Raw genomic sequence first — 21,863 nt, 5'->3', positions numbered from 1 at the left:
ACTGATTGATACAATAGAAGCTTGCAGGTGATATTCTGCTATAGACTAGGGCAAGTAGTAGGAAACCCAGATTTTCTGGAAATTTTCAAAAACAATAATTCTTTTTAATCTCTTTAAATTACCTTAAGGACATCTGCTTGTAACATAATGAATTATTAATGAAGTCAATACTTTTTAAAAGTGAACTGCAGATCATTAGAAAAAAAAACACTCAGCTGCTGTTCAAAGGTCCACCCTGCAAGAATTTGTCTTAATGACAAGGTCATCACTGGCTTTAACAGTGCAAGATTATGATCTAATCATTGCTTATTACCTGCTGAGAGCTAGATCCTGATCCTAAGAGTAGGAGTAGCTACCTCTTAAAGACAGGGCACTCAAGGAATAAGATGTTTCTTTAGTTGAACAAGGATTTTCAAATCTAGGCTTTAGGTTCAAGACCGTGGTGTCATTGCAGAAGACATAGGCACTTCTGCGAGACTCCCAGGGGGTGTCAGAAGCTGTGTTTTAATGGTTTGACACACAAGAATGAATCCCAAGAAGCAGATTCTTTCTCTGTCCTGTATATTCTGCTTCCAACCCCCTGAACTGAATAAAACTGAGCAGGGTGCGTGTGAGTGCTCAGTGTAAGAGAAGTGGGATCTGACCCACGTTGTCATGACCTATGTAATGCACACCAGAGTATTGCCTTCTTACCTTGAAGGAGATAATCTGCATTGGCTCTTTTTGGTACACTGGCTGAGACCTTGAGCTCATGTGTATGATCCTACCAGAGTTGCTTTCTAACCTACCCAAGAAAGATTAGGGGCATTTGAATTGGAGCTCCTTTTTCTGTGTAGATACTTGGATAGCTCACATGTGAGCCCAGAGCATTTTAAGCTGTGCAAGTAAGTTCACAAGTTGCGTTCACCTTATTTCTGCCAGCACCAAAAGGAAAAATCTCTTGCCCAAACACAGCCCCATAAACAGCAAATGCTGACATCTGATGCAGTTTAAATATTCCTGATTCTCGTTGCCCACCCTGGGAGCCTGGACCCAACAGTCACACATTTACATCACATAAAGGAAGGGGAGGACCTCACCTGCAGAGTAGGAAAACCTCAACATCGGAAAGGAGGACCTCACCCAAAGAGTATGAAAACCTCGATATCGCACAAAGAATCCACTGAGAAATAGCCAAGATTCAGGGTAGACAGTTCCTCCAACCAAAATACCACCACTGCCAAACCCACCTCTTTGGGTGGATAGAGTTTACATAAATTGCTCACTGCCTACCTAAACAAAAAGCATATTCAGGGTGCCTGCAATATGTATCATTCAGTCGGTTATAGATACCCTGACACCTTGACCTGTTTCTTACAGTCAAGGCCTTTAATTGCAACAAATAGTCAATATTTCCTGAGCCTAGTGAATGGGATGAGGTAATTATGTAGGAAGCCTATGTTAACTACTTTTAAAAGAGTAATAGGCTCTACTGCTAATGGTGTATTCCAAGGTCTGCCACTGACCTCAGGCATCACACTTGAGCCTCAGTTTTCAAATTTGCATATCTGAAGAGAAGCAGAGATTGTCATATTTGGGCATGTAAACAAACAACCTGATTTCCTCAAAAACTCTTTAAAGTGTGTCAAGTGGGGACCTGAACACTGAGGTCTCTTAATCACATTGGAAGCTTTAAAGAAAGAAACTGCTGCAATGCCGGTTGTAATCAGAATTGGTGAAAAACAGTGATGGTTTGTTTGCAGCTCCTTCTTTGAAAAAGAATCATTCAGCTTGCACTTTTCAGCCTGATAGCCTGAGGTCTGGCCTGCTGATGAGACAGCATCTCTAAAACCGCATAGTGTTTTATAAATGTTTGGCATTAGGACGCTGAACAGCTGCTTAAATTATGAGGGCACTGGTAAGTGAAGTTCCTACAGCCTTTCTGACTGAACGCAGACATTTCTTATTAAAGACCCAAATGCACAAGGTGCTGGTCACTCTTAGCTTTCATGGCAGTTTCTTCTGAAAAGAATATCTGTCTGGTTGGGAGCTCTGGTCTCTCAGTGGGAATTTAACAAGCTATTTCCATCTGTTGCTGCAGGCTGTGTTTCAGAGTACAGGTTCATTTGTGACTCATGTTTCTTTTCTCTCCTTCTTTCCCTGCCCCCTTTCTCTCTGTCATCTTCTTTCCTCTGCAGAGGGGGTAAGAACGAGCCAGAACCAGAGCAACCAATCCCTCGAAAGGTGCAGATTCGTTCTCTCCCTTCCTTGGAGGATATTGATCCAGACGTGTTAGATAGCATGCACTCGTTAGGCTGCTTCCGTGACCGAAATAAACTCTTACAGGACTTGTTGTCGGAAGAGTAAGCACTTGCTCAGTCTTCATATCAGTTGGGTGTCCACGGGCTGGGATGCTTATAAACCTGGGGAGAGGTAGAGAGTGCTTTAACTAATGTCTCTCACTGTGAGGGACCAGTAGCAGCTTCTCACCCTCTGGCTGCTCATTTGCTAGTGAGGTGTTGGGAGCAAGCACTGAGCCTTTCTTGCACCAAGTGTCAGAAGCTCACAGCCTGACCAGCAATGGAGGCATGGTGCTGTCTCTTCCCTTGCTGCCAGGCAAGGTCACTTCATGAAAAGATGGGCTATGCAGTCCGGATGGGGAGGTATCATTGCTGTTATTTGTGTTGGATATACCTTTGTTGGCAAATTTTTATTTATTTCAAGTTTATGCCTGAGAGCTGGTGTATTTCCTGAGGTGTTAAGAGGGACATGTAGTGGAAAGAGCACTTATTGGCTCAGGAGACCCGTCTTGCTGCCACTCTTGGTTTGGACTTCCTGTGGACATGTTACCTCGTCTGTCCTGTGCCTCTGTTCTGCATGTGTAACATGGGAATCATATTTCCTTTTCTTACTAGCTGCTTTTTGGAGTCAGCTAGGTTCTCAAAAGCTTTGTGGATTGTGAATCTGGCTGGCAGGTACATGACCATTTCCAGCTTATTTAGAATAACTGTAACTGTTTGTTTGATGAGAAGGGTTTATCTACATGTTGATGTTTTTTTCTCTTCAAATTTAAAGATTTTTTTTTTTTTTCCAGAGAAAACCAAGAGAAAATGATTTATTTTCTTCTGCTTGACCGGAAGGAGAGGTATCCTAGTCATGAAGATGAGGATCTTCCCCCTAGAAATGAAATAGGTACTACAGATATGACCTCTGTCACCATGAACCCATCTCAACTAGCTCCTCTTCACCTTTTTTTTTTTTTTTTTAAATGTATACCCAAATCCTAGCATCACTGTTACCTTCCCACTGAAACGGTGTACAGAATTGGTGAGAATCCTCAGCCTGAGGCAGGCAGGTCTGTTCTGTGTTTAAACTTGAAGGCTTCATTTTTCAGGACATGTCTGTCTCACGGTGCAGAAACATCCAAGTTGGTCTTGAACCAGATCTTAAAAAATATCATGTGGACCCACAAGCTGGCTCTGTGCAACCAGATGAGGTTTAGAAGCAGTATAGTCTAGTGGCAGAATTTTCTAATTACTAATCTACATGCAGTGTTGCAGAAATGCTGCTTCTGGACTTGAGCTAGTAAGACTGTGTAGCATTGCATCCCTATGAAGTTATATATGTACACATTGTCTTTTCTGTAGGTAAATATATACACTGTTGAAAGTATGAATAATATCACTTACCTGTTTATAGTACATACATCAAACTCCCATGATTTTAGACTATCTTAAAAAGATTTTTAAATGCAGTAAGATTATATATCTTATAAAGCTCTTGTGATACCACTTTATTCCTGAAGAATTGTTCATTGGTATTTTAGGGTACTGCTGATCACCAAGGACTTCACTAATCTAGACAACAGGAAAAATGCTTCCCTAAGGAGCTAACTATATGAGTGACTCTTGCTGTGCAGAGTGACAAAAGTTTAACTAATAAAGGATTAGTCACTTCTATCCATGACCTGAAATAGCATTTTTACGTAGTAGTGTCGTCATTTTCAGGTATTGTATTTCAGCACTCTGAAGGCCAGAAGCACAATACTCTTTATTTTCACTGGAAAGCCTGGAATCTCCCAAGCCTACAGGGCAGTGGTATATTGAACTGTAAGTTTGTTAATACTCTGTTGAATTATTACCTTATCCAAGTTCCAGTCTCCAGGCCCTATAATTTTGCAGGGAAATCTCTTCTGTGGGAGAAGAGATGGAAATTCTTAGTCAACACAGTAACTTTTAAACTCTTACCTGGATGGAGCTACAGAGAGCATGTTAGCAGGGAACCTGATGAAGATGGGTAGATGTGCCAGCTGCAGGTTCCTGTGGTCAAAAGCCCCTTGCTCAGAGCAGTTTGTCATCTAGCACTTTACTAATCAGCTATTGACGCAAACAGATTATCCTGCCATGTAAGGACACCATCATCTTGTTTTAGAAATGCTTTTGTCATAAGAAGCAAGGTGACTCTAGAATTTTCATATCCAGCATGTAAGTGAATACATAGCTATGCCCTAAATTCATCATATATCTCTCTTCCACATGCCAAAGTATTTTCATGGTTTGAACTGGAATATTATGCTCCACTCTTGGGTTTTTTTGTACAAGGAGTGAAAATGTTCCCCAAGAGGGAAACACTACTCTGAATGTATCATTGTGCCTCATCAGCACATTTTAGACTGTGAGCATTATTCTTTGAGTGTTTGTAGGTTGTATTTCCTCTTCCACAGAGAGTTTCCACCTCCTCTGTTCCCAGCAGTATCTCTGAGAACATGGGGCAAGGTTTAATTAAAAGCAGTCATGCTTCTGATGAATATCTCATCATTAGCCATTAGCAATGGCCTTCTACAAACAAAGAAGAGCAGAGAAAAAGTAACAGATTTAATAGTAGCAGCTTGAAGAAACCACATTCATGAGAGTTGTGCATTGCCTGAGCTCTTGCAAAAAAAAAAAGTGCATCTCAGAGTATTTTGCTTTTTCCCCTTTCTTTGCATGTTAGGTCTCAGAAAGGATGGATGTAGGTAAAAATATGGCCAGCTCAGACTAGCACTCTCTTCTGGTGTCCCTTTTGTCTGTTTCAGCTATATGAAGCTTTCTCAAAGGGCCAGGGAAGGGCCACCTTCACCATCTTTCAAGTCCAGCTCCAATTCTTTACATGAAAACATAGAAATGAGAAACTTCTCAGTAAAATGAATGAATGTCAACTAATGTCTCCTTGAGAAAAAGGCTTTCATGGGGTGGAGTTTCTTAATAAACCAGAGAACAAGAGATTGGGCCAGAATAGCCATATGGGATATAGGTGCCTCATCCGAACTCAGAAGTTGAACCTTTATTTCCCACCTTCCAGATGAATGACTTTATAATTGGATTATTACCTATACGATTCTCTCTTCCTCTGTAAAAACCCTTAGGAATGGCTTCACTTTTCTGATGTGAAATAAAAGGAAAATTCATCCTCAGAACTATCACAGATCCAGACTAGGACTTGATTTTTTTCCCCCATGTGAAATATTTCCAGAGAGTCAGGAAGAGAAGGGCAAACACTGGAGGTTTTCCTATTTTTAATTCCTGTGCTTCTGCAAAATCTTCTACTGCTTTTATATGACACCACTTTAGTCTTTATGGCAGAATGACTGTGTATTTAACTATTTCTTTAGTATCTTTAGAATTGACAGTGATGACAGACTCAGTGCCCTGTCATTTCTTATTCCGACCCTTTTAAAAAACATGTACAATACTTGCTACCCTCAGCCATGTATAGTGTAGGATTGTACCCAATTTTTAAGAGGAATCAAATACCTTTATTAGAAGCTCAACCACATTCATGCAAGCTTCTGGATGTATTTTCCATCAAACTTTCGTGAATTGCTGTTGTTGAATTTATAGGTGTGTTTCACCACCTGCTCTTTTTGCTTAGTCTCTCTCTTTGATAGTTTAAAATATAGATTGGAAATCAGTATCTTCCAGCATCTTGAGCAGCAAGGACTGATATAAAAGAACCATTTTGCTTGTTAGCGATATCCTTCTTCTCCTTAATTGTTCTGTTGATTCCCTCATGGTCCCTCTGGCTACTGTCCTTCTCTCAGGCTTTCTCTTTCTGATGGCTGCACAAAACACTGTTATTCAAGTCTTTAGTGAATTCCTCTTCAAATTTCTTCTTTGCTGTCTTAATGTCCACCTTATATTTGGCCTGTCACTTTTATAAGTGTCACTCAGCTGAATTTCCATTTGCTAAAGTTTTCTGTTTTGAACATGCTTGGATCAAATTGCCTTTTAAAATATCTGTTCATAAAATGTTTTTCTTGCCTTTTTCCATCTTTCTTGTTTAGACTCTATTATTAACTAACATTGATGCAGTCTGAGCTTACTTATCTCCATTCTTTTGACATTAGCTGCTTTCTTCATCTTCCTTCTTCTTCCTTCTTTTTCCTTTCTTTTAAACTGTGTTCTTTGACTTTCCTTTCTAATGTCTGATATATCTCTGCAAAACTTGTATCAACTCTCTGTTGTGGATACCAAACATAATTACATTGTCGTTATGTGTATTACTCGGCTCTAGTCACACTTCTGATACCAGCAGTTGTCCTGTGGGATGAATCCTTTCTCATTCTTTGAACTTGTTTGAAGAAGCAGGAGTTTGAAATGTCTAAACCTTGTCCCAGCTTACTTTTGACCACTTACATGTGTGCAGCTGAAGTCACCCAGTATAACTGCTTTATTAGGTTTATCTCCCTTTGTTTTTCCCTCAACTTTATGCACTATATATTTTTCCTAATCTGGAGGTCATTGCCCCTACTAGTATTTTCTACTACCTTTTTATTACTGGACATAGTTTGAAATGGAGTGAGATACAACTGCTTTCTTTCTAATTATTTTTTAACAGGAACATTATTACTAGTAATACAAAGACTATTTGGGTTATACAGTAATGGGGTCAGTTGTTATCACTAGCCCATTTGCATTTGAGCTGTCTTTGCTCATGCTCATTGTTTCAAGAATAAGCCCTGCCTTAAAGAGACCTTGTTCTAAAAAACATGACGTGAGAGAGAGAAGAAACAAGCAAGTAGATGGAGGTGTGAAGAGGGCAGGATAATAAAAATAATACCATCAAACTAGGCAGTAGAGCCAGAATTGTCAAATGCAATATTTCTAGTTTTACAAAGGAATCCTGGCAGAGGAAGAAGCCTTAGGGACTGGGCACTGTAAGCTGCTTTCTAACTGCAGGGGTGAAGGATGCCTTTTTTTGCAGGTGGTCACTCTTCACTAAAATTAAAAATATGTCTATAAATAGAGGCAGGCAAGTGAAATAGCCCAACCAAAGAAAAGAAGATCCTTCTGTACTTTTTCCTACCTTCCTCCTTTTTACTGTTTTGATGCCATGAGAGATGTTAGTAATAAAACATCTCAGCACGTCTGCATTTGGTTCCCTGCTTCACCATGGAGGTGTGTATGGTTTGGCAAGTCACCTTCTGCAATACAGTTTGGTATCTAAAGAGTCTTTTCAGAGCAATTTAGGTGCACCTCAGAACCTCAGTAAATGTTTGTCAGCACCTTTAGGAATGAATTGCCTTTAAATATCTCATTCTTATACCTCGGTTTTCACTCTGCAAAGTGAAAGTAGCACTTCAATACCTCATAGAAATGTTACACAATAAAAAACATAAAGCACTTCAGTTACTATAGCAGTAAAAGCTGTACGATGACCTCTGAGATAAATTTTAGTAGCTCTTATTGGAGATTCATCTCAGGTAGACAAGTATGTTTAATTTGTAATACTGAAGGAGGAAAAATATAAAGCGGAGGGGAAAACCTGAAATCTAATCTTAAAGATGCAAAAAAAGGGTGTATTTTCAGAGGAGAATGCAATTCTGAGTTCAGAGTGTACTCATGTCCCTGTGTCACATTTAATCTAGCTAGCAGGGACATCTAAGGCAAGCTCGAGCAACCTGAGTACATATACAGGATCCCTAGATGGCTTATACTCTGGCTAACAGCTTGTGCTGTAGCCCATTCTGTCATCTTATTATTACTGTTATCAGCTTTTTAAGGTAATTTCTGCAAGCTATGCTATAGTTGTACCTTTATTTTACAGTGCTTGTACATTCAGGGCAGTAGCAGTGCTCCTTCTCTCTGTAGATGGATTGCAACTTATGTCTTAATGTTTGCAAATTTGGAAGAATGGAGAGACTGCAAATGTTCGTCTCCATCACGAAGATATCTGTCTCTCTAGGGGAGCTGTGAGAGTGAGATTGTTAAGAGAGGATTTAACCAACCTGTGTGAGGTAAGTCACAGCCGAATTCAGCTGACAGCGTTTTCTTTTCATAAAGATCCTCCCAGGAAGCGTGTGGACTCCCCAATGCTGAACAGGCATGGGAAGCGGCGGCCAGAAAGGAAGTCGATGGAGGTTCTCAGTGTGACAGATGGCGGCTCCCCAGTCCCAGCTCGCAGAGCTATTGAAATGGCACAACATGGACAGAGGTGGGTCTCTCCTTTACCCAGGAGTCCTGCCTGTCTGGGTTTGCTACCCCCTTTTATGTTATACATACAAAGGAGCTGTGGAGCTTTTCTGTTGGCACCAGCAGTCATTACAATTTCCAAGCACATTTGCAACATGATCTGGCAGCCAGCAGTGCTTATGCACACAGGACCAGAAGTCCTGCCAGGGACTTAAGGGTTCTGTTCGCTTGCAGCTATTGCTCAGGAAACCACCACGTCCTCTGGGCAAGATTCATCTCACCTCTTTTTAATTGTCGAGAACATAGGCATTCAGTCTAAGCTTGTGATACAGGCTGTCACTCTAGGCAGTGGGGACAAACGAGGGCTTTGGAAGGTCTCAGATACATATGTCCTCTGTTCCAACAATCTTAGACGGGATAAATTACCCTCTGGTTGTTCCTCTCTGTCTCCATAGCCTACAACAGGAATCTAGATGACTATCTTGGATTAGATGCCTAGCTTTTGGCCACCTGAAGTTAAATGAGATGAACCCCACCCTCCATGTCATCAGAACAGCTTGAATCTGAAAGCCCTGTCCAGGCATCTGTAGATGCCTCTAAAATGTGCTGTCAGAGCCAGCATGCATCTGACCCACATAAATTACCACATGCCTGTAAAGTGATGGAATATGTATAATTTTGCCTCTTTTCTATCAAAGAAAGTGTCAGTCTTCTGGAGAAACAGCAGAGGAAAATGGTGTCTCCTCAAGGCAGGTTCTGGGAGAGTAAGTGAACTGTGGAAGTTCACTTACGTGAACCGTGGAAGTTGCTTTCTCAGTCCCTATGACTAGCCTAAGTGAAGCATGTGCATTTGGATTCACACTTGCATAAATCAATACAAAAGAACACTTCACATATATGTATGATGACGATTATGATGAAACTTCTGTTTCAGTTTTATCACATGATTTTTTTGTTCAGCTGTTAAGATCTGCTCAAAAAGAGCCTGCTGTGCCCAGAAACTCCCTTTGCTGACGGAGAACTGGGTGAAGAATGTGAAGTAATTTCATGTCCAGGAGGCCTGTAGAATTGCTGGAAAGTTTTACTGGCAACTGTTACAGTTCTGTCTACACTAAGGAAAAAGTGGTGATTTCCAGAATCTGCTAGGACTTATTTCAGACTGGATATGTGGCCTTGAGATACACTGCCATAAAGATTTTTCATTGTAGTGTAGGTTGGAAACCTGCCTTGAGTATGTGGTTTGCTTTGATGTGAGGCCTGGGCAAAGGAAGTGTCCAGGACAGGGTGTGCTCAATGTTCCTCATAGACCTCAAAGTGATAAGGATGAACACAACACTGACAAACAGTTGCTAACTCCTTATTCAGCTTGCAGTGTTTAATCTGGTACCTGGTAGATGCATGGGCCGCGAAGCTCCCAGAGCCAGACAGAGGTGAATCACTTTCCCCCACCCCAAGGCTGCCTGTGAGTCGCAGTCCTCTGTAGCTGTGTACAGTAAGTGTCCGACTGGGTGGAACAAATAGGTGTTAGATTGATCCCAAAGTTTTCTGAGAGCTGAAACCTTTTCTTCCAGCTCTCAGCTTTGACTTTGGATTCAAAAGTCTGAAGAGGCAAAGTTGTGTCTTGCTATCCAAAGTATTTCTTTTGGTTTTAAATGTCTCACTCAGTTCTGCACATGAAGAAACAATTAAAGTCAAAAGGTCTGAGATGAGTTCAGAGCAGAGACATATCCAGGCTACATATCAGTAAAGAAGGGCTTTGGCTTAAGGAGGAAGCAAAACCTGCCAGGCACAAAAGAGATACAGGGCAATACATACCAGAACTCAGGGCTGGACATAAAGGTGTGATTAAGGATGGAGAAAGGGATGTAATAACACCATAATTGATGATGATGGGCTTGGTAGTGCTTGTTTTGGAGGGGGTTAAAGGGAAGATGTTATTTTACTCCATGTGTGAGCTTCCATAATTCATACCATCCACATCCACAGATGACAATGGCACATTTTGTGTTGCTGGCAGCACAGTCGTTTATAACGTGAACTGGCTTCATTAACGAACACCACTGCATGGGGATTGTCTGGGGACGATGCATTGCTGATGGGGCACCATCTGTCAGAACAGTCAGTAACAAAATGACAAGTGCCTTCCACCAAGAGTGGGGGATTTTTAATGGCTAGTCACATATTATATTCCATGAAATGACCCACTGACAGTGGATTTTACAGCAGTAGGGCTTAGATCCCAGAGGTGGATGCTTTTTTGAGAATGACATTTTTTGGTCTCAACAGATGACTATTCAGTGCTTTTATCCTACAATACTAGGAAGACAGGAAAGTGAACTATGGAAACAGATCTCCTGTTTAAACACAGATGACTCGTGTAGACATCTGGAGACACAGAGCCATTGCTTCTTTCTTGAGCTGGCAGAGATACTCTTCTAACCAGTGGGCAGAACACACACATGTGTCTTTGCTTCTTTCTTGAGCTGGCAGAGATACTCTTCTAACCAGTGGGCAGAACACACCCATGTGTCTTGTGATTTAGTCCTATTGTCCTCTTTACCAGTAGTAAACAGATGTTTGCTTGCATAAAGGGGATTTATATTATAACCTCTGGTTTATGTGTCTGTGTGATGAACTGTGCTTTTGTTAACCATGTGGGGACCCTACAAGTGGCTGGTCTTGGCTTGTTTAAGGGCATATCTTTCCATTGAGATTTGAAACTTGGCAGCCTTCAGCCCTACAGGCTGAGAAAGTATTAAGTGAAAAACATAGTCCTTCAGTGACTTAGTTTTGGATAATGGAGGAGGGGAACTCAGCACAAAGGCTGCTTGTTGAGCTTACAGTCTCCTTGAAATGCTTGTGCTGACCTCTCCAAGTGTTCTCCATTGGGTCTTTGTATATGGCAAAGTTAGTATGCACAAACATCAGCCACCCTAAAACTGGTGACTAAGTTTTGTTTATTCTTGGTTTTCCCTGCTAGTTGTCAACTAAACAGGTTCATAATTACATCTTAATTTCTTCTGCTGTTGTGGTATCCACACCTCTCAGACTATCTGGTATTTCATTGAAATGTCAAAAGAAAAGAGGTAGGTTCTGAGTTTAGTTTAACACCAGCTAATTTGCCCCTTGTGCCAAAATCACACAGACTAGGAAGAATTCCATGGGAGCTAGAATCCCTCAGGGATATGCCAGAAATTTTCAGCTCTCTGCTGTGAGAGTCCCAAAACTGTTCTAAAATGGGCTTCATTAACTATTCATTTTCTTCTGGTTATTGAAATGGATAGCTTGCATGAAAGATCAGCTAACATTAGGAAACAGTGTTCTGTGAAACAGTGAAGCATATTACCAGTGAAATATATTACAGAGAGCTGCCCCTTTAGCAAAGCATAGGGAATTTTGCTTCTAAGCTTCAGGGATTCAGACCCAAGATGATAAAGGGCATTTCTCTATACACTGAGTATAGGGAAGAGAGTTGGGAGTAAGTGGTAATGGACCCTACAAATTAGAATACAAAATGGATTACTGTTCCTCTAAGAGGCTCTGTGGTCTGATTTTAACCTTTTCCCAAGTGTTGAGGTCTTCTAGAAAAGTCTGAGTAATGACCGCTTTGCAATTTGTGCCTTCAGGCATGTTCTATTTTCCCTGGACAATGTGACAAAGTAGATGGTACCTGGGTTTTCAATTGGGTAAAGGAGACAAGGGTTTACAAGTATGTATGGGGGAAGTCATCTTAGACCGCAGAAGTCAGGGGGAGATAATGAACTTCAGCACTGTGTAGGCTTGAGCCATAGTTGGAAAGTAAAAGAAAGGTTTTTTCAGAGCATTGCTTAAAAAGGGGAGGATGGGTTGGGGGGCTGGGTGTCCAGCATTGCTTCAGGTGACTCTCTTATAAATGTCCACACTAGTAACTCTGTTTTCTCGCTTTGTTCCTGCCATAGTAAAACAATGTTCAGTAAAAGCCTGGATATCTCTGAAGCCAATCCCAAATTCAACAAAGAAGAAAGGTATAAACACTGACAATATGTTCCTCTCCTCTACCTCACTGCTGAGACCTTAAAGATGCAGTACTTACCTTCTCCGTGTGGGGACATAGCTGTTCTCTCTTTAGAGAGAAACAAAGAGGGTGGGATATTTACAGCCCCACACTACATATGTTTTTGTACAGTACCATTCATTTGAGGCTATCTCCAAAGCAGCCTGTGACTGTACCAACGTTTTCCCCACTAAAATTTCATCCTACTGCTACTTCTGGTTCAGTTCTGCCATGAGTGAGGATGCCCAGGGTAGAAGACTGCTAAGACTGCTTTGGGAAGGATTGGAGTATAAAACACTAGGAAAGCCCAGAGTGCTCCACTCCCAGCACTAGAAACAGCAGCACAACTGAGTCAGTGACAACAATGGTAGGAAACTTTGGAAATCCTGTCTGACAGAGCAAAATACTAAGTGCCTGTAGGTAAGAGACAAACTCCTTAAGACTACCCTGGCTGCACCAGAGAACACAAGAGGAAAAGATGATCGAAGATAGAGTTTTTGGAGGATGATTCCAATCTAGCAGTTCAAGTGACAGATAGTGAAGAATAACAAAAAGGGTAACTCCCAACTGTGAATAGAGGCACAATGGAAGAAGTGCAGGCCACCAGATTTAGGGAGTTTAAGTGGACTCATGTGGGTCCATGAACAAAAAAAAAAGTTTAGACTTTTGGGAAGGTTTTTAGTGGACATGTTGTTCCTAAAATTTTGGTCTCAGAGGAAGAGAATTTCTCTCTACTGTTAAAAGCTGGCATCCCAATGGATAATTCTTCATCAAAATGTAATCCTTATACATTTTGGACAAACACTTAGCTTACCCAAAGGTTAGGAGTGTTCCATATGATTCAAAAAGGGGAAAGCAGTGGGTTCCTTAAAGGAACCTATGGACTTGGCAAACCATTCTTCTTTCCATTTCCCCTTTTAGTAGAAACCTTTCTATTTAAAGATAAATGTGGCCTTTAAGCCTCAGGAGACTTTTAGGATGTGTGAGAGACAGCCCCTGTTTTGGCCTTTTGCAGGCTGAGGCAGTCCTTTGTGGGCAGTGTTTCAAGTCTTGAATCTGCCACAATGAAGAACGTCATGCATCTACAGGAGAGATTGTGCCTCACGTGGTGTGTAAAGCACTCTCTTTAAGATGCCAAGATAGGAACAAGCATTGGACCTGAACTGTTAGAAACCTCTACGTTTCACAGCCATGAAGAAGTAGTGGTTGTATAGTCTTTAGTGGCTGGGCTTTCCTGGGCTATTACCATAGACATGGAAATTCCTGTTCCTTTCTCTGATTCCCCCTATATGTAAGTTCTGTTCTTGAACATGTGGCACTTCTTGCATTAAAAGTTAGTCTGAAACTACTCTGAAGATGAGCTTTTCCACAGTAATTAAAAGTCAGGTCCAGTAAGAGAAGTGCAGAAATTTTATCTGTGACAGGAGAAGGGTCTTTCAGCAGATTTTCCCAGCACCATTCGTTGTCCCACTATCCTTCTCTAGCAGCTGCTACAGCTGTGTTAGGAGCAGAGGAAATGACCCTTCAGTAACCGCTGGGGGAATTTCTTAAATACATATGGGCATTTCATGTTCCCTCTCAAAGGTGATATTTTTCAGAGTACAGGAGGAGAAGGTTAGAGCACTGCATGAGGATCACCTAGGGTCCTTCTCATTGAAGGTCGAGGCTGATTTTTGGAGGATCGCATTCGCTGTGGTCTTACCTCCCTCCCACCTCTAAGAGTTAGGATGAAGGACTTCAGTGGTGGACAAGTGAGAGGACCTGGATTCTGGATCTGTGCACAGCCACGTGAAAGGAAGGGATAGGCAGCAAAGAGAACCCCAGCAAAATGGGCCCAGTTAATCATGGTGACCATTAAATTTTTGGCCAGTGTTTAATTATCCGACTTTATAATGTCTTTTTTAAAGGAATACTGCATCTTTAAGGGTCCCTTCCCTCTAGATGCACATGGTTGTCTTAGTAGCTGAGGCCACTGTCCCTTTCTTTTTCTTTTTCTTTGTTTCTGACTTTCTCTTTCACCCCCTCTTTCAGTGCTTCTCTTCTTCTGTATCTGGGTTGCTGCAGCTCTGTAGTTCACTTGCTTCAGTATTGTAGGGAATGCACATGTCTGCGCTTCTGGGTCTATTGTGTCCTGGGATTGTTTATTTTTTTTGAACCTCATTTCCCTTTTCCTTTTCCCTATTGTCAATTTGCTTTCCATTCTCTTTGTTAACCTCTTCAGTGCCTTCCCTGTTGGGAAAATGACTTGAAAGAAAAATTAATCAACCTTCTTGCACCCATTCTATTTACATTTTAATATTCTGCATGTGTGAATATGGGTGTATTTTCTGTATAAATATACACATACGTTCCAATATACCATGGGTGTCAATTTGCTCTTCTCAGTTACATCATTGTAGATAGATTTGTACAGGTACAATTGAGGACAGCATTTGTCCCTAAATATATACATATATATGTATTTGTATATATATGAATTAGATCTTACCCAAATTTGCACTCCAGGCTGAAAAACAAATGGAGTGTCACTCAAACACATGAAAAAGAACTTATTGTAATGCTTCTTTCCACTTCTCTATCAATGCATAGCACAACACCTTTTTCTTTCTATTCTAACTATGTTTTAATTTTAACTTTTCTCAAAACTGCCTTGCATTGCCCAGCCCAGCGTTTGCAATGTTGATGTAACTGGAAGCATGGCTAGTTGCACTGAGCAGTAAACTGTGAAATCTGCTGGGCATATATTAAATTTGGCATTTCTGTTGGTGACCGTCTTGTGGAGAATGGATTTTCCTCACCCAGCCAGAGGTAGCTCTGGCAGCTTGGGAGCCTGTTATTGAAAATGGAGAGAATGAGAGAGAGAAAGAGACAAAGAGGAAAAAAAGCACTGCATCTGACTTGAAAATAATTTGGCTTAATAACACCAGATTTTTTTTTATTTCTAATCTCATCTTTGTTAATGTGAAAAGATGGTGACACTTTCCTGAGTTTGCTTACCTGCACCCCTGAAAACTTAATAACCTGACTATTCTTTTTGATTTTGAATGCTTTGGTTAGTAGTGAAAAATAAAGAATACTGAAGTTTTTGATTGTTGCTAGGCTTCAAAGTCAACATGCCAGAGATTCATTCTGCTTTTAGAGCTGCTGTTTCAGACTCTTTTCAGCACAGCATTGATTTATTCTCCATTCACATTTGAAAGATTTTCTTTGCAACCTTTAAGACCCAGAGACTGAATTTATTTTAAATGAAAAATGAGATCCTGGAGCACAAGATGGCATCCACAGAGATAAGTGCCGGGTTGCTGAGCTGGTATGTTCTAGCCGATGTGAATTCCTGACTATAAGACCATCATGACTAATAAGCCAATATCAAAGCAGATTCACAGCTTGAGCTACAATCTTGTACCCTGGGCTCCCAAGCTGGCTCAGAAATGCATGCTTTAATAACCAATACGTTTCACAGTTCATTCGTGGCAAAAAAAGTACTTCTTACCAGGCCAGCTTGGGGGACAGAGGGACACTACACTGAGCAAACTGGGGACAGAACGAATGATTTCCTTGATAACAGTCTGATATAACTGTGCCTTACGTAAGAGGCAGAGAAGAAATGCAGCATGAAGTATGAACCCCATAGCTCTACTGACTGCATTAATTGGGAATTGGCTGGGAATTTTTTTTACAGCCTTAGTATGTCCCTCTCCATATTCCCCAGAGCCAAAGTTGGATGTGTCTGCAATATTGTGAGCAGGACAAAAGTTATTTTCTGGTAAATGAAACTGTCCCCCTACTGTTCCTGGTCTCTGAAGACATAGGCACCAGTGGCAATAATTATGACCGTTCAGTTTTCTGAACAGTATTTCACTCTGCTTTTCCTACTCTTCTCTCCACCTGCCTCCACATCCCTCTCTCTTTCTTTCTCTCTCTCCCTCTCTCTTCATTTTCCCTTTCCGAGGATGGCGAGTGCTGATCCGTTGGGGTAAGCTCTAGTTTTGGATTATTCCTGTTGCGGGACGTGTTGTATCTTCTAGAGAAACTTTTCATTTGCACTTTACAAATACAATACAGGCTGATACACTTCAGTGAATGAGGCTTTACGGCAGGGAGAGAGAGAGAAAGATGTGGGAAGAAGCATTTTTGGTGCTTTTGTGTGTGTTTGTGTGCTTTTATGTTGGAGTCACACTCCATATAATTTACTTTTGGGTTCTTTTTTGTTCTCGTTTGTCTCTATGTTTCAATGTCTGTGGGCACAGAGAACTATCCTCAGACACTGTGCAGGTACCAGGACACCTTCTGAGAATGAAACCCACTTCTCCGTTTAGCGCTTTTTGTATCTGTTTGGTACCCTCCAGTTAATTTTGATCCTAATTTATCCTTTTTTCTTCTTTTTTTTTAAGATAAAGCTAAATCCCATCCATGTTATTAAAAAATGCTGAGAATTCCCTCTCTTTTTAGTATATGTTTTCTTAAGAGGTGAACAGATGGCCCTAGAGACAGATATATCTTCAAAGCTCTTTATTTTCAATAAAGAGGATATAGGTACAACTAGGAATGCAGTCACGCTTCAAATTAAAGTTCCATTTATAAATACCTAACAGAAGGAGAATATTTTATTAATAAATGATTTAATAAAAACATTGTAATAGATCACTACAGACTACAGCAAAAGCGTATTGAGAGGGTACATATTGAGAAAGCTAATTAGCACCAGTAACATTTACTTCTTATGTTTGTAGCATGCTTTACTATTTATTAGTTCTTTCTAAACCATTTATAAATGGAACTTTAGTATAACTGGCCAATTAAGGAAGGTGGTGCTGTTTAACATCACCCTCTGTGTGCGCTGAAAGGAAGAAGTGTGTTACCAACACCTGAGGTCTGTACTCTTTGTAAGGCTTCATCTTACAAGCGGTTATTACCATGAGTAGACCTTCTGACATAAGCATAAGTATTCACAGTAAGAGCTGTTACAGTTAGTATTATTTGCACAGTTGGGACTGTAAGACATCAAAGAGCATCAGAGGTATTCTATTCATATTCCCTAGATCAGGGAGCAAGGAAGCACAGTTTGTATCTTTTGGACACCCAAGAGTAATAGTGATGAAATGTTGTAACACACAATGCCTGACTGCTCACGTATTGCATATTAATTCAGGTCATTTTCAGGGGTCTCATACCTTGAAATACAGTTTAGAATTTTTTGGTTTTATTTGAGTGAGCAAGCAAAGAGGAGTATCAAATTCCACCCAATTTATGCTTGAAGCAAATAAGATGTTGCCTGGATATTTTGGGAATGACTTTCAAAACTACACATGGAATCAAAACAATTCAAAATTTCTAAGGCATTTCACCCAGGGACACAAGTCTGATGCATTACTGCACGCTGCATGCATGCTGCAGGCTCCCCTTCTTGGAAGCATGGCTCCAGCTTGACCAGCTAAGAGGCTGTATTCAGCATCCTGGTAGAACTGTGCTATGAAAGCAAGTTCTACTGGGACTGCAACGAGGTACCAAACTCCCCTTTGATTGTAAGAAAAATTTCTGAGATTGTTATTCAAAGAAGAAACAAATGCCAAATCTGACCCAAATGTTTAGTGCTGGCTGTGAAGCCTTTATACTCTACTGGTGTGTACTAGCAGATGCACTGTTTAAAGCACTTGAAAATTAATCTGAGTGAAGGGCTATATAGAGGTGCTCTGTACATGTGCTATATGTGTAGTACGGTTACCAGGTCAGCTGTGCTTTTCCTTCTTGTATTTCTCTCTGCCTACACCTCAGCAGTGTGAGGCTTCAGCCCTTCACCTCTTAAAGCTCTCAAGAAATTCTGCAGTTCTCTGAAATCAGCTGGAAACTGGATTTCAGCTCCTCAGTTTCACCAGTAAGAGACCACTGGTCTAACATGAATTGGGCCTCACATGGCTTCCCCTTTGACAGCAGCTGGCTAAAATGAATAAAAAAATTACTTTAAAACAAAGGACCTTTTAACTTTGATACTTTGAAGTATCAAATAGATTGAATAAGGTATAAAATCATCACATCTACAAACTACAGCCCACACATGCACATTTCGTTTCAGTCCTTGGTCTCCCTCTTTCATAGCTCAGATGTCTCCAGATTATTGTCCATCTATGAGATGGGAGGAATAGCCTGCAATGATCTCAGTGCCCACCTTATGTTTAGAGTGCCCTCTACATCTTCCCCCTCCTAAACCTTGGGTCTAGCTCCCTTACGGGTTTTTTTTAATTCCTCCCTCCAGACTTGGCAAAACAACTGTGTCACTTTGGAAGGGACTAAAGAGTCTCTTCTTGGGTCTCTAAATCTGGCAATTGTGTTTGAGGGAATGCTCTTTATCTGAGCAACTGCATTAACTTTTCTGCTTGTATTTTCAACAACTTTTTGATGGCTTCCATTGAGTTAGTACCCAAGCATACAGCAATGCAAAACACAGAGCAAAACGAGCCACACACAATGTTGATAGTTTCCTAGATTGTTGCATTTAGTATAACTTTTTGGAATAATTATAGATTTAATACTTCCAATGACATTTAATGCCTGTAGAGACTCTTAGGAGGTTACTCACTAATAGATATTTCCCACTAAATAAACTTAGTTCATAGCCATAGAGATAAGATGATATCATATTTTTCTCCTCTTTCCACACATAAGATCATCCAGGGTCTGCCATACTAATGTGTTGCCTGTAGGGCCTCATACTTTCATTTTCTGGTGAGAGGGATAAAAATTTTAATTCTCGCTGTTCTTTCATTACAGCATTTCAGCATAATGCAATGTTTTCATTACTTTCTTTTTGCCCTGTCCCAGTTCTGTCCACCTGACTCTGAAATACAGGAGCAGTGCATGTGGGTTTTTTTTTTAAAAACTGAATTCTAGCATTTCCCAGCTAAGATGATCTTGATGGGAGGGACAAATCTCTCATTTTTGCTTGTTAGCATTTTTGTACTGGAGTATAGAACCTGCCACTGTACTGAGTTTTTATAGCCAGCTTGGGAACTATGTCCCATTTGTAAAGGTAAATTATGGGAGTTTTATTAAATTGAAGAAGAGGCAAGGAAGATCTCCTCAGTCTGAGTGTCATATCCCATACCAGCACTCTCTGGTAAAGGCGAAAAGTTTTGAAAATGTACAGCTCTCTTTTCACCCCAACACTTAAAATTAACCCAGGATTGTTTAAACTCTTTCCACTGCTCCTATATACGATTTCCAGTGTGGACAAACTAAAACTTCCCATAGGGCCTACTTTACTCCTTACTTATTTTGCATGTAAATCAGCAGCAGAACTAAAGCTTGTTCAATAGCTATCATGGATACTGAATGCATTTCCAGGAGGATTTCACACTAACTCTCTCTTCTGTCCCTTACCTCAGGCTCCTAGGCTGGATGAAAACACAGTACACAACAGCTGTTTTTCAAATACTGCTTCCAATAAGGAACTGGGAGTTGGGAGGTGGGGCCTGCCATGTTTTGCCCTCCGTGCGTGTGATCGTTTTTGTAAAAAAATAGGAGGCAATGGGGTTGGGAGGGGAGAATTCAGGACTGTTGGAAACACCTGATTGCAAAAAAGAAATAGCAGATTGGAACTTTTAATCAAATATCCTGGAATTCAGGTGAGTGTCAGAGAGGACTTTCCCACCACAATTAAGAGTTGGTGGGAACATCTCCTTGTGGGAGTTTAACTCCTAAGTAGGTCTTTAACTGCATCTCTGGGCACCTAAATGCCTTCCACATTTGTCCAAGATAATCTATAGGCTCCTCTTGTAATTTATGGTTTGGAAGAAGCTTTTCCTGATGACTCATATGAGGAAGATTTTAACTAAATGGACTTCCCATATGCACGACACATCTGTGTTGCACTCAGCTACTTCGGTTATAGGAGAGGCACATAAAATAGCCTTTCAAAAGTGGAGCAGACAGTTTTCCCCTTAAAATTACTTTGCATAAACCTTTATGAGTGCCCCAGATCTTGATGGTACAAATTTTGGTTTAATCTAGTGCAAAAGAATGCCAAGACTGAGCTTCTAGTTTTTGACTGCTGCACTATGATGGGCAGACTGCAGCAGGGTACAAGGAAAAATGGAAGTGGGGAGTTTCTGCATAGAATGAGTGCCACAGATTTTCATGGTGCAAATTTAGATTTAATCTGGCAAAAAAGCATGCTGAGACTGGGCTTCTGGGTTTCACCTACTTACTGTGACAGACAAACTGCAATGAGATACAAAGAAAACCATCAGTGAGTAGTTTCTGCAGAGGATACAAATAGAGAGAATAGGACCTGCCATTGTGTTCAGTTGTAGCTTACTTTTTCCTTGGAAATATTTCCTCTTTTGCAGTTCACTATTTTTTAATAATTCTACTACTCAAATTTATTTAGTAATATATGTCTGGGAGACCATTTTAGAAGCTGATTCTTATGTTTTATTCTTCTGTAACAGTAGAAGAGAGTAAACTGAGACAGTTTATCGTCTAAATTTGTTTTACATTCTCTTATGTATAAGCTGACATTAACTATCTGACCTATATCAATTTTAAATATGTATGTGTGTACACACACACATAGACACATGTATACACATACACACATGCACTCTGTTTTCCAAGCATCTACAGGATTTCACCTTTTCATGCTTGTTACCTGAAGGCAAGTAATTGCTTTCATGGCTCTTACTGTAGGTGAAACATTGGTAGGTTTGCTATATGGATGTGTTGCATGGTGGTTGTTGAACAACTAGGTTCCTGGCCAAGTCCTCTCCTATAAGATATTTCAGTCTTCAAGACAACTTTCTTTCTGTTTAAAAAGGATAGAAAGCAGCTGCCTCTAGGGCTTACTCATTTACAGTCACATGGAGGGGGTTTTTTTACTGCTGGGCAGCCCTCCTCCTGGAAACTTCTGCTGCTGAAATGTTTGTGCATTTGGCCTGTCTGCTCTTTCGGCACGTTTAGTGTAGCACATTTGTACATTCTATTGTGTACAGCTGACATTTTTTGTAGGTGGCCTTTGCTGGAGAGCATAGGAGCATTACAGTATAGGTGACCTTGTCAGCAAATAGCAGGACAGTTTATTCTCCCTTGACTGGCTTCTTTTTGAGGGCACCTGGGCTGTTATCTTGATATTAGTAAAGTCATCCACAGAGAAGACCTAGCTTGTTTAATGCCACAGCAGGAAATCTTACTGGAGAGCAGAGATGTGAAATCCATCAGTGAGAAGCTGGAAAGGGTTAAGCCAATGTGAGCTTTGATTTCAGTGGGAAGTCATCACATAGGAAACAATTGTGTACCTAGGTCATGGAGACTTGGGTTTTTTCTTAATATCTGGAAGAATCCCCTACCTTTGCCTCGGTACACACAGTGCTTTTCCGTGTTGCTCGTGACAGAGAATGTCTCATTCT

General features: G+C 40.7%; 1 protein-coding gene across 1 annotated transcript in view; it reads left to right on the top strand.

The window, feature by feature from the left end:
* The window catches only part of BRSK2 (BR serine/threonine kinase 2), a 326,522-nt gene that overhangs the window by 270,050 nt on the left and 34,609 nt on the right, over positions 1-21,863 (top strand). The window contains exons 12-14 of the mRNA XM_050897207.1: positions 2,178-2,342; positions 3,074-3,171; positions 8,301-8,451. Coding sequence (XP_050753164.1) covers positions 2,178-2,342; positions 3,074-3,171; positions 8,301-8,451 — 414 coding nt within the window. The remainder of the gene's footprint in view (positions 1-2,177; positions 2,343-3,073; positions 3,172-8,300; positions 8,452-21,863) is intronic.

The sequence above is a fragment of the Gymnogyps californianus genome, chromosome 5, assembly GCF_018139145.2.
Source record: "Gymnogyps californianus isolate 813 chromosome 5, ASM1813914v2, whole genome shotgun sequence".
NCBI classification, from domain to species: Eukaryota; Metazoa; Chordata; class Aves; order Accipitriformes; family Cathartidae; genus Gymnogyps; species Gymnogyps californianus.
Note: the sequence above shows the minus strand (reverse complement) of the source record. Positions and strands in the feature narration are given on the sequence as shown.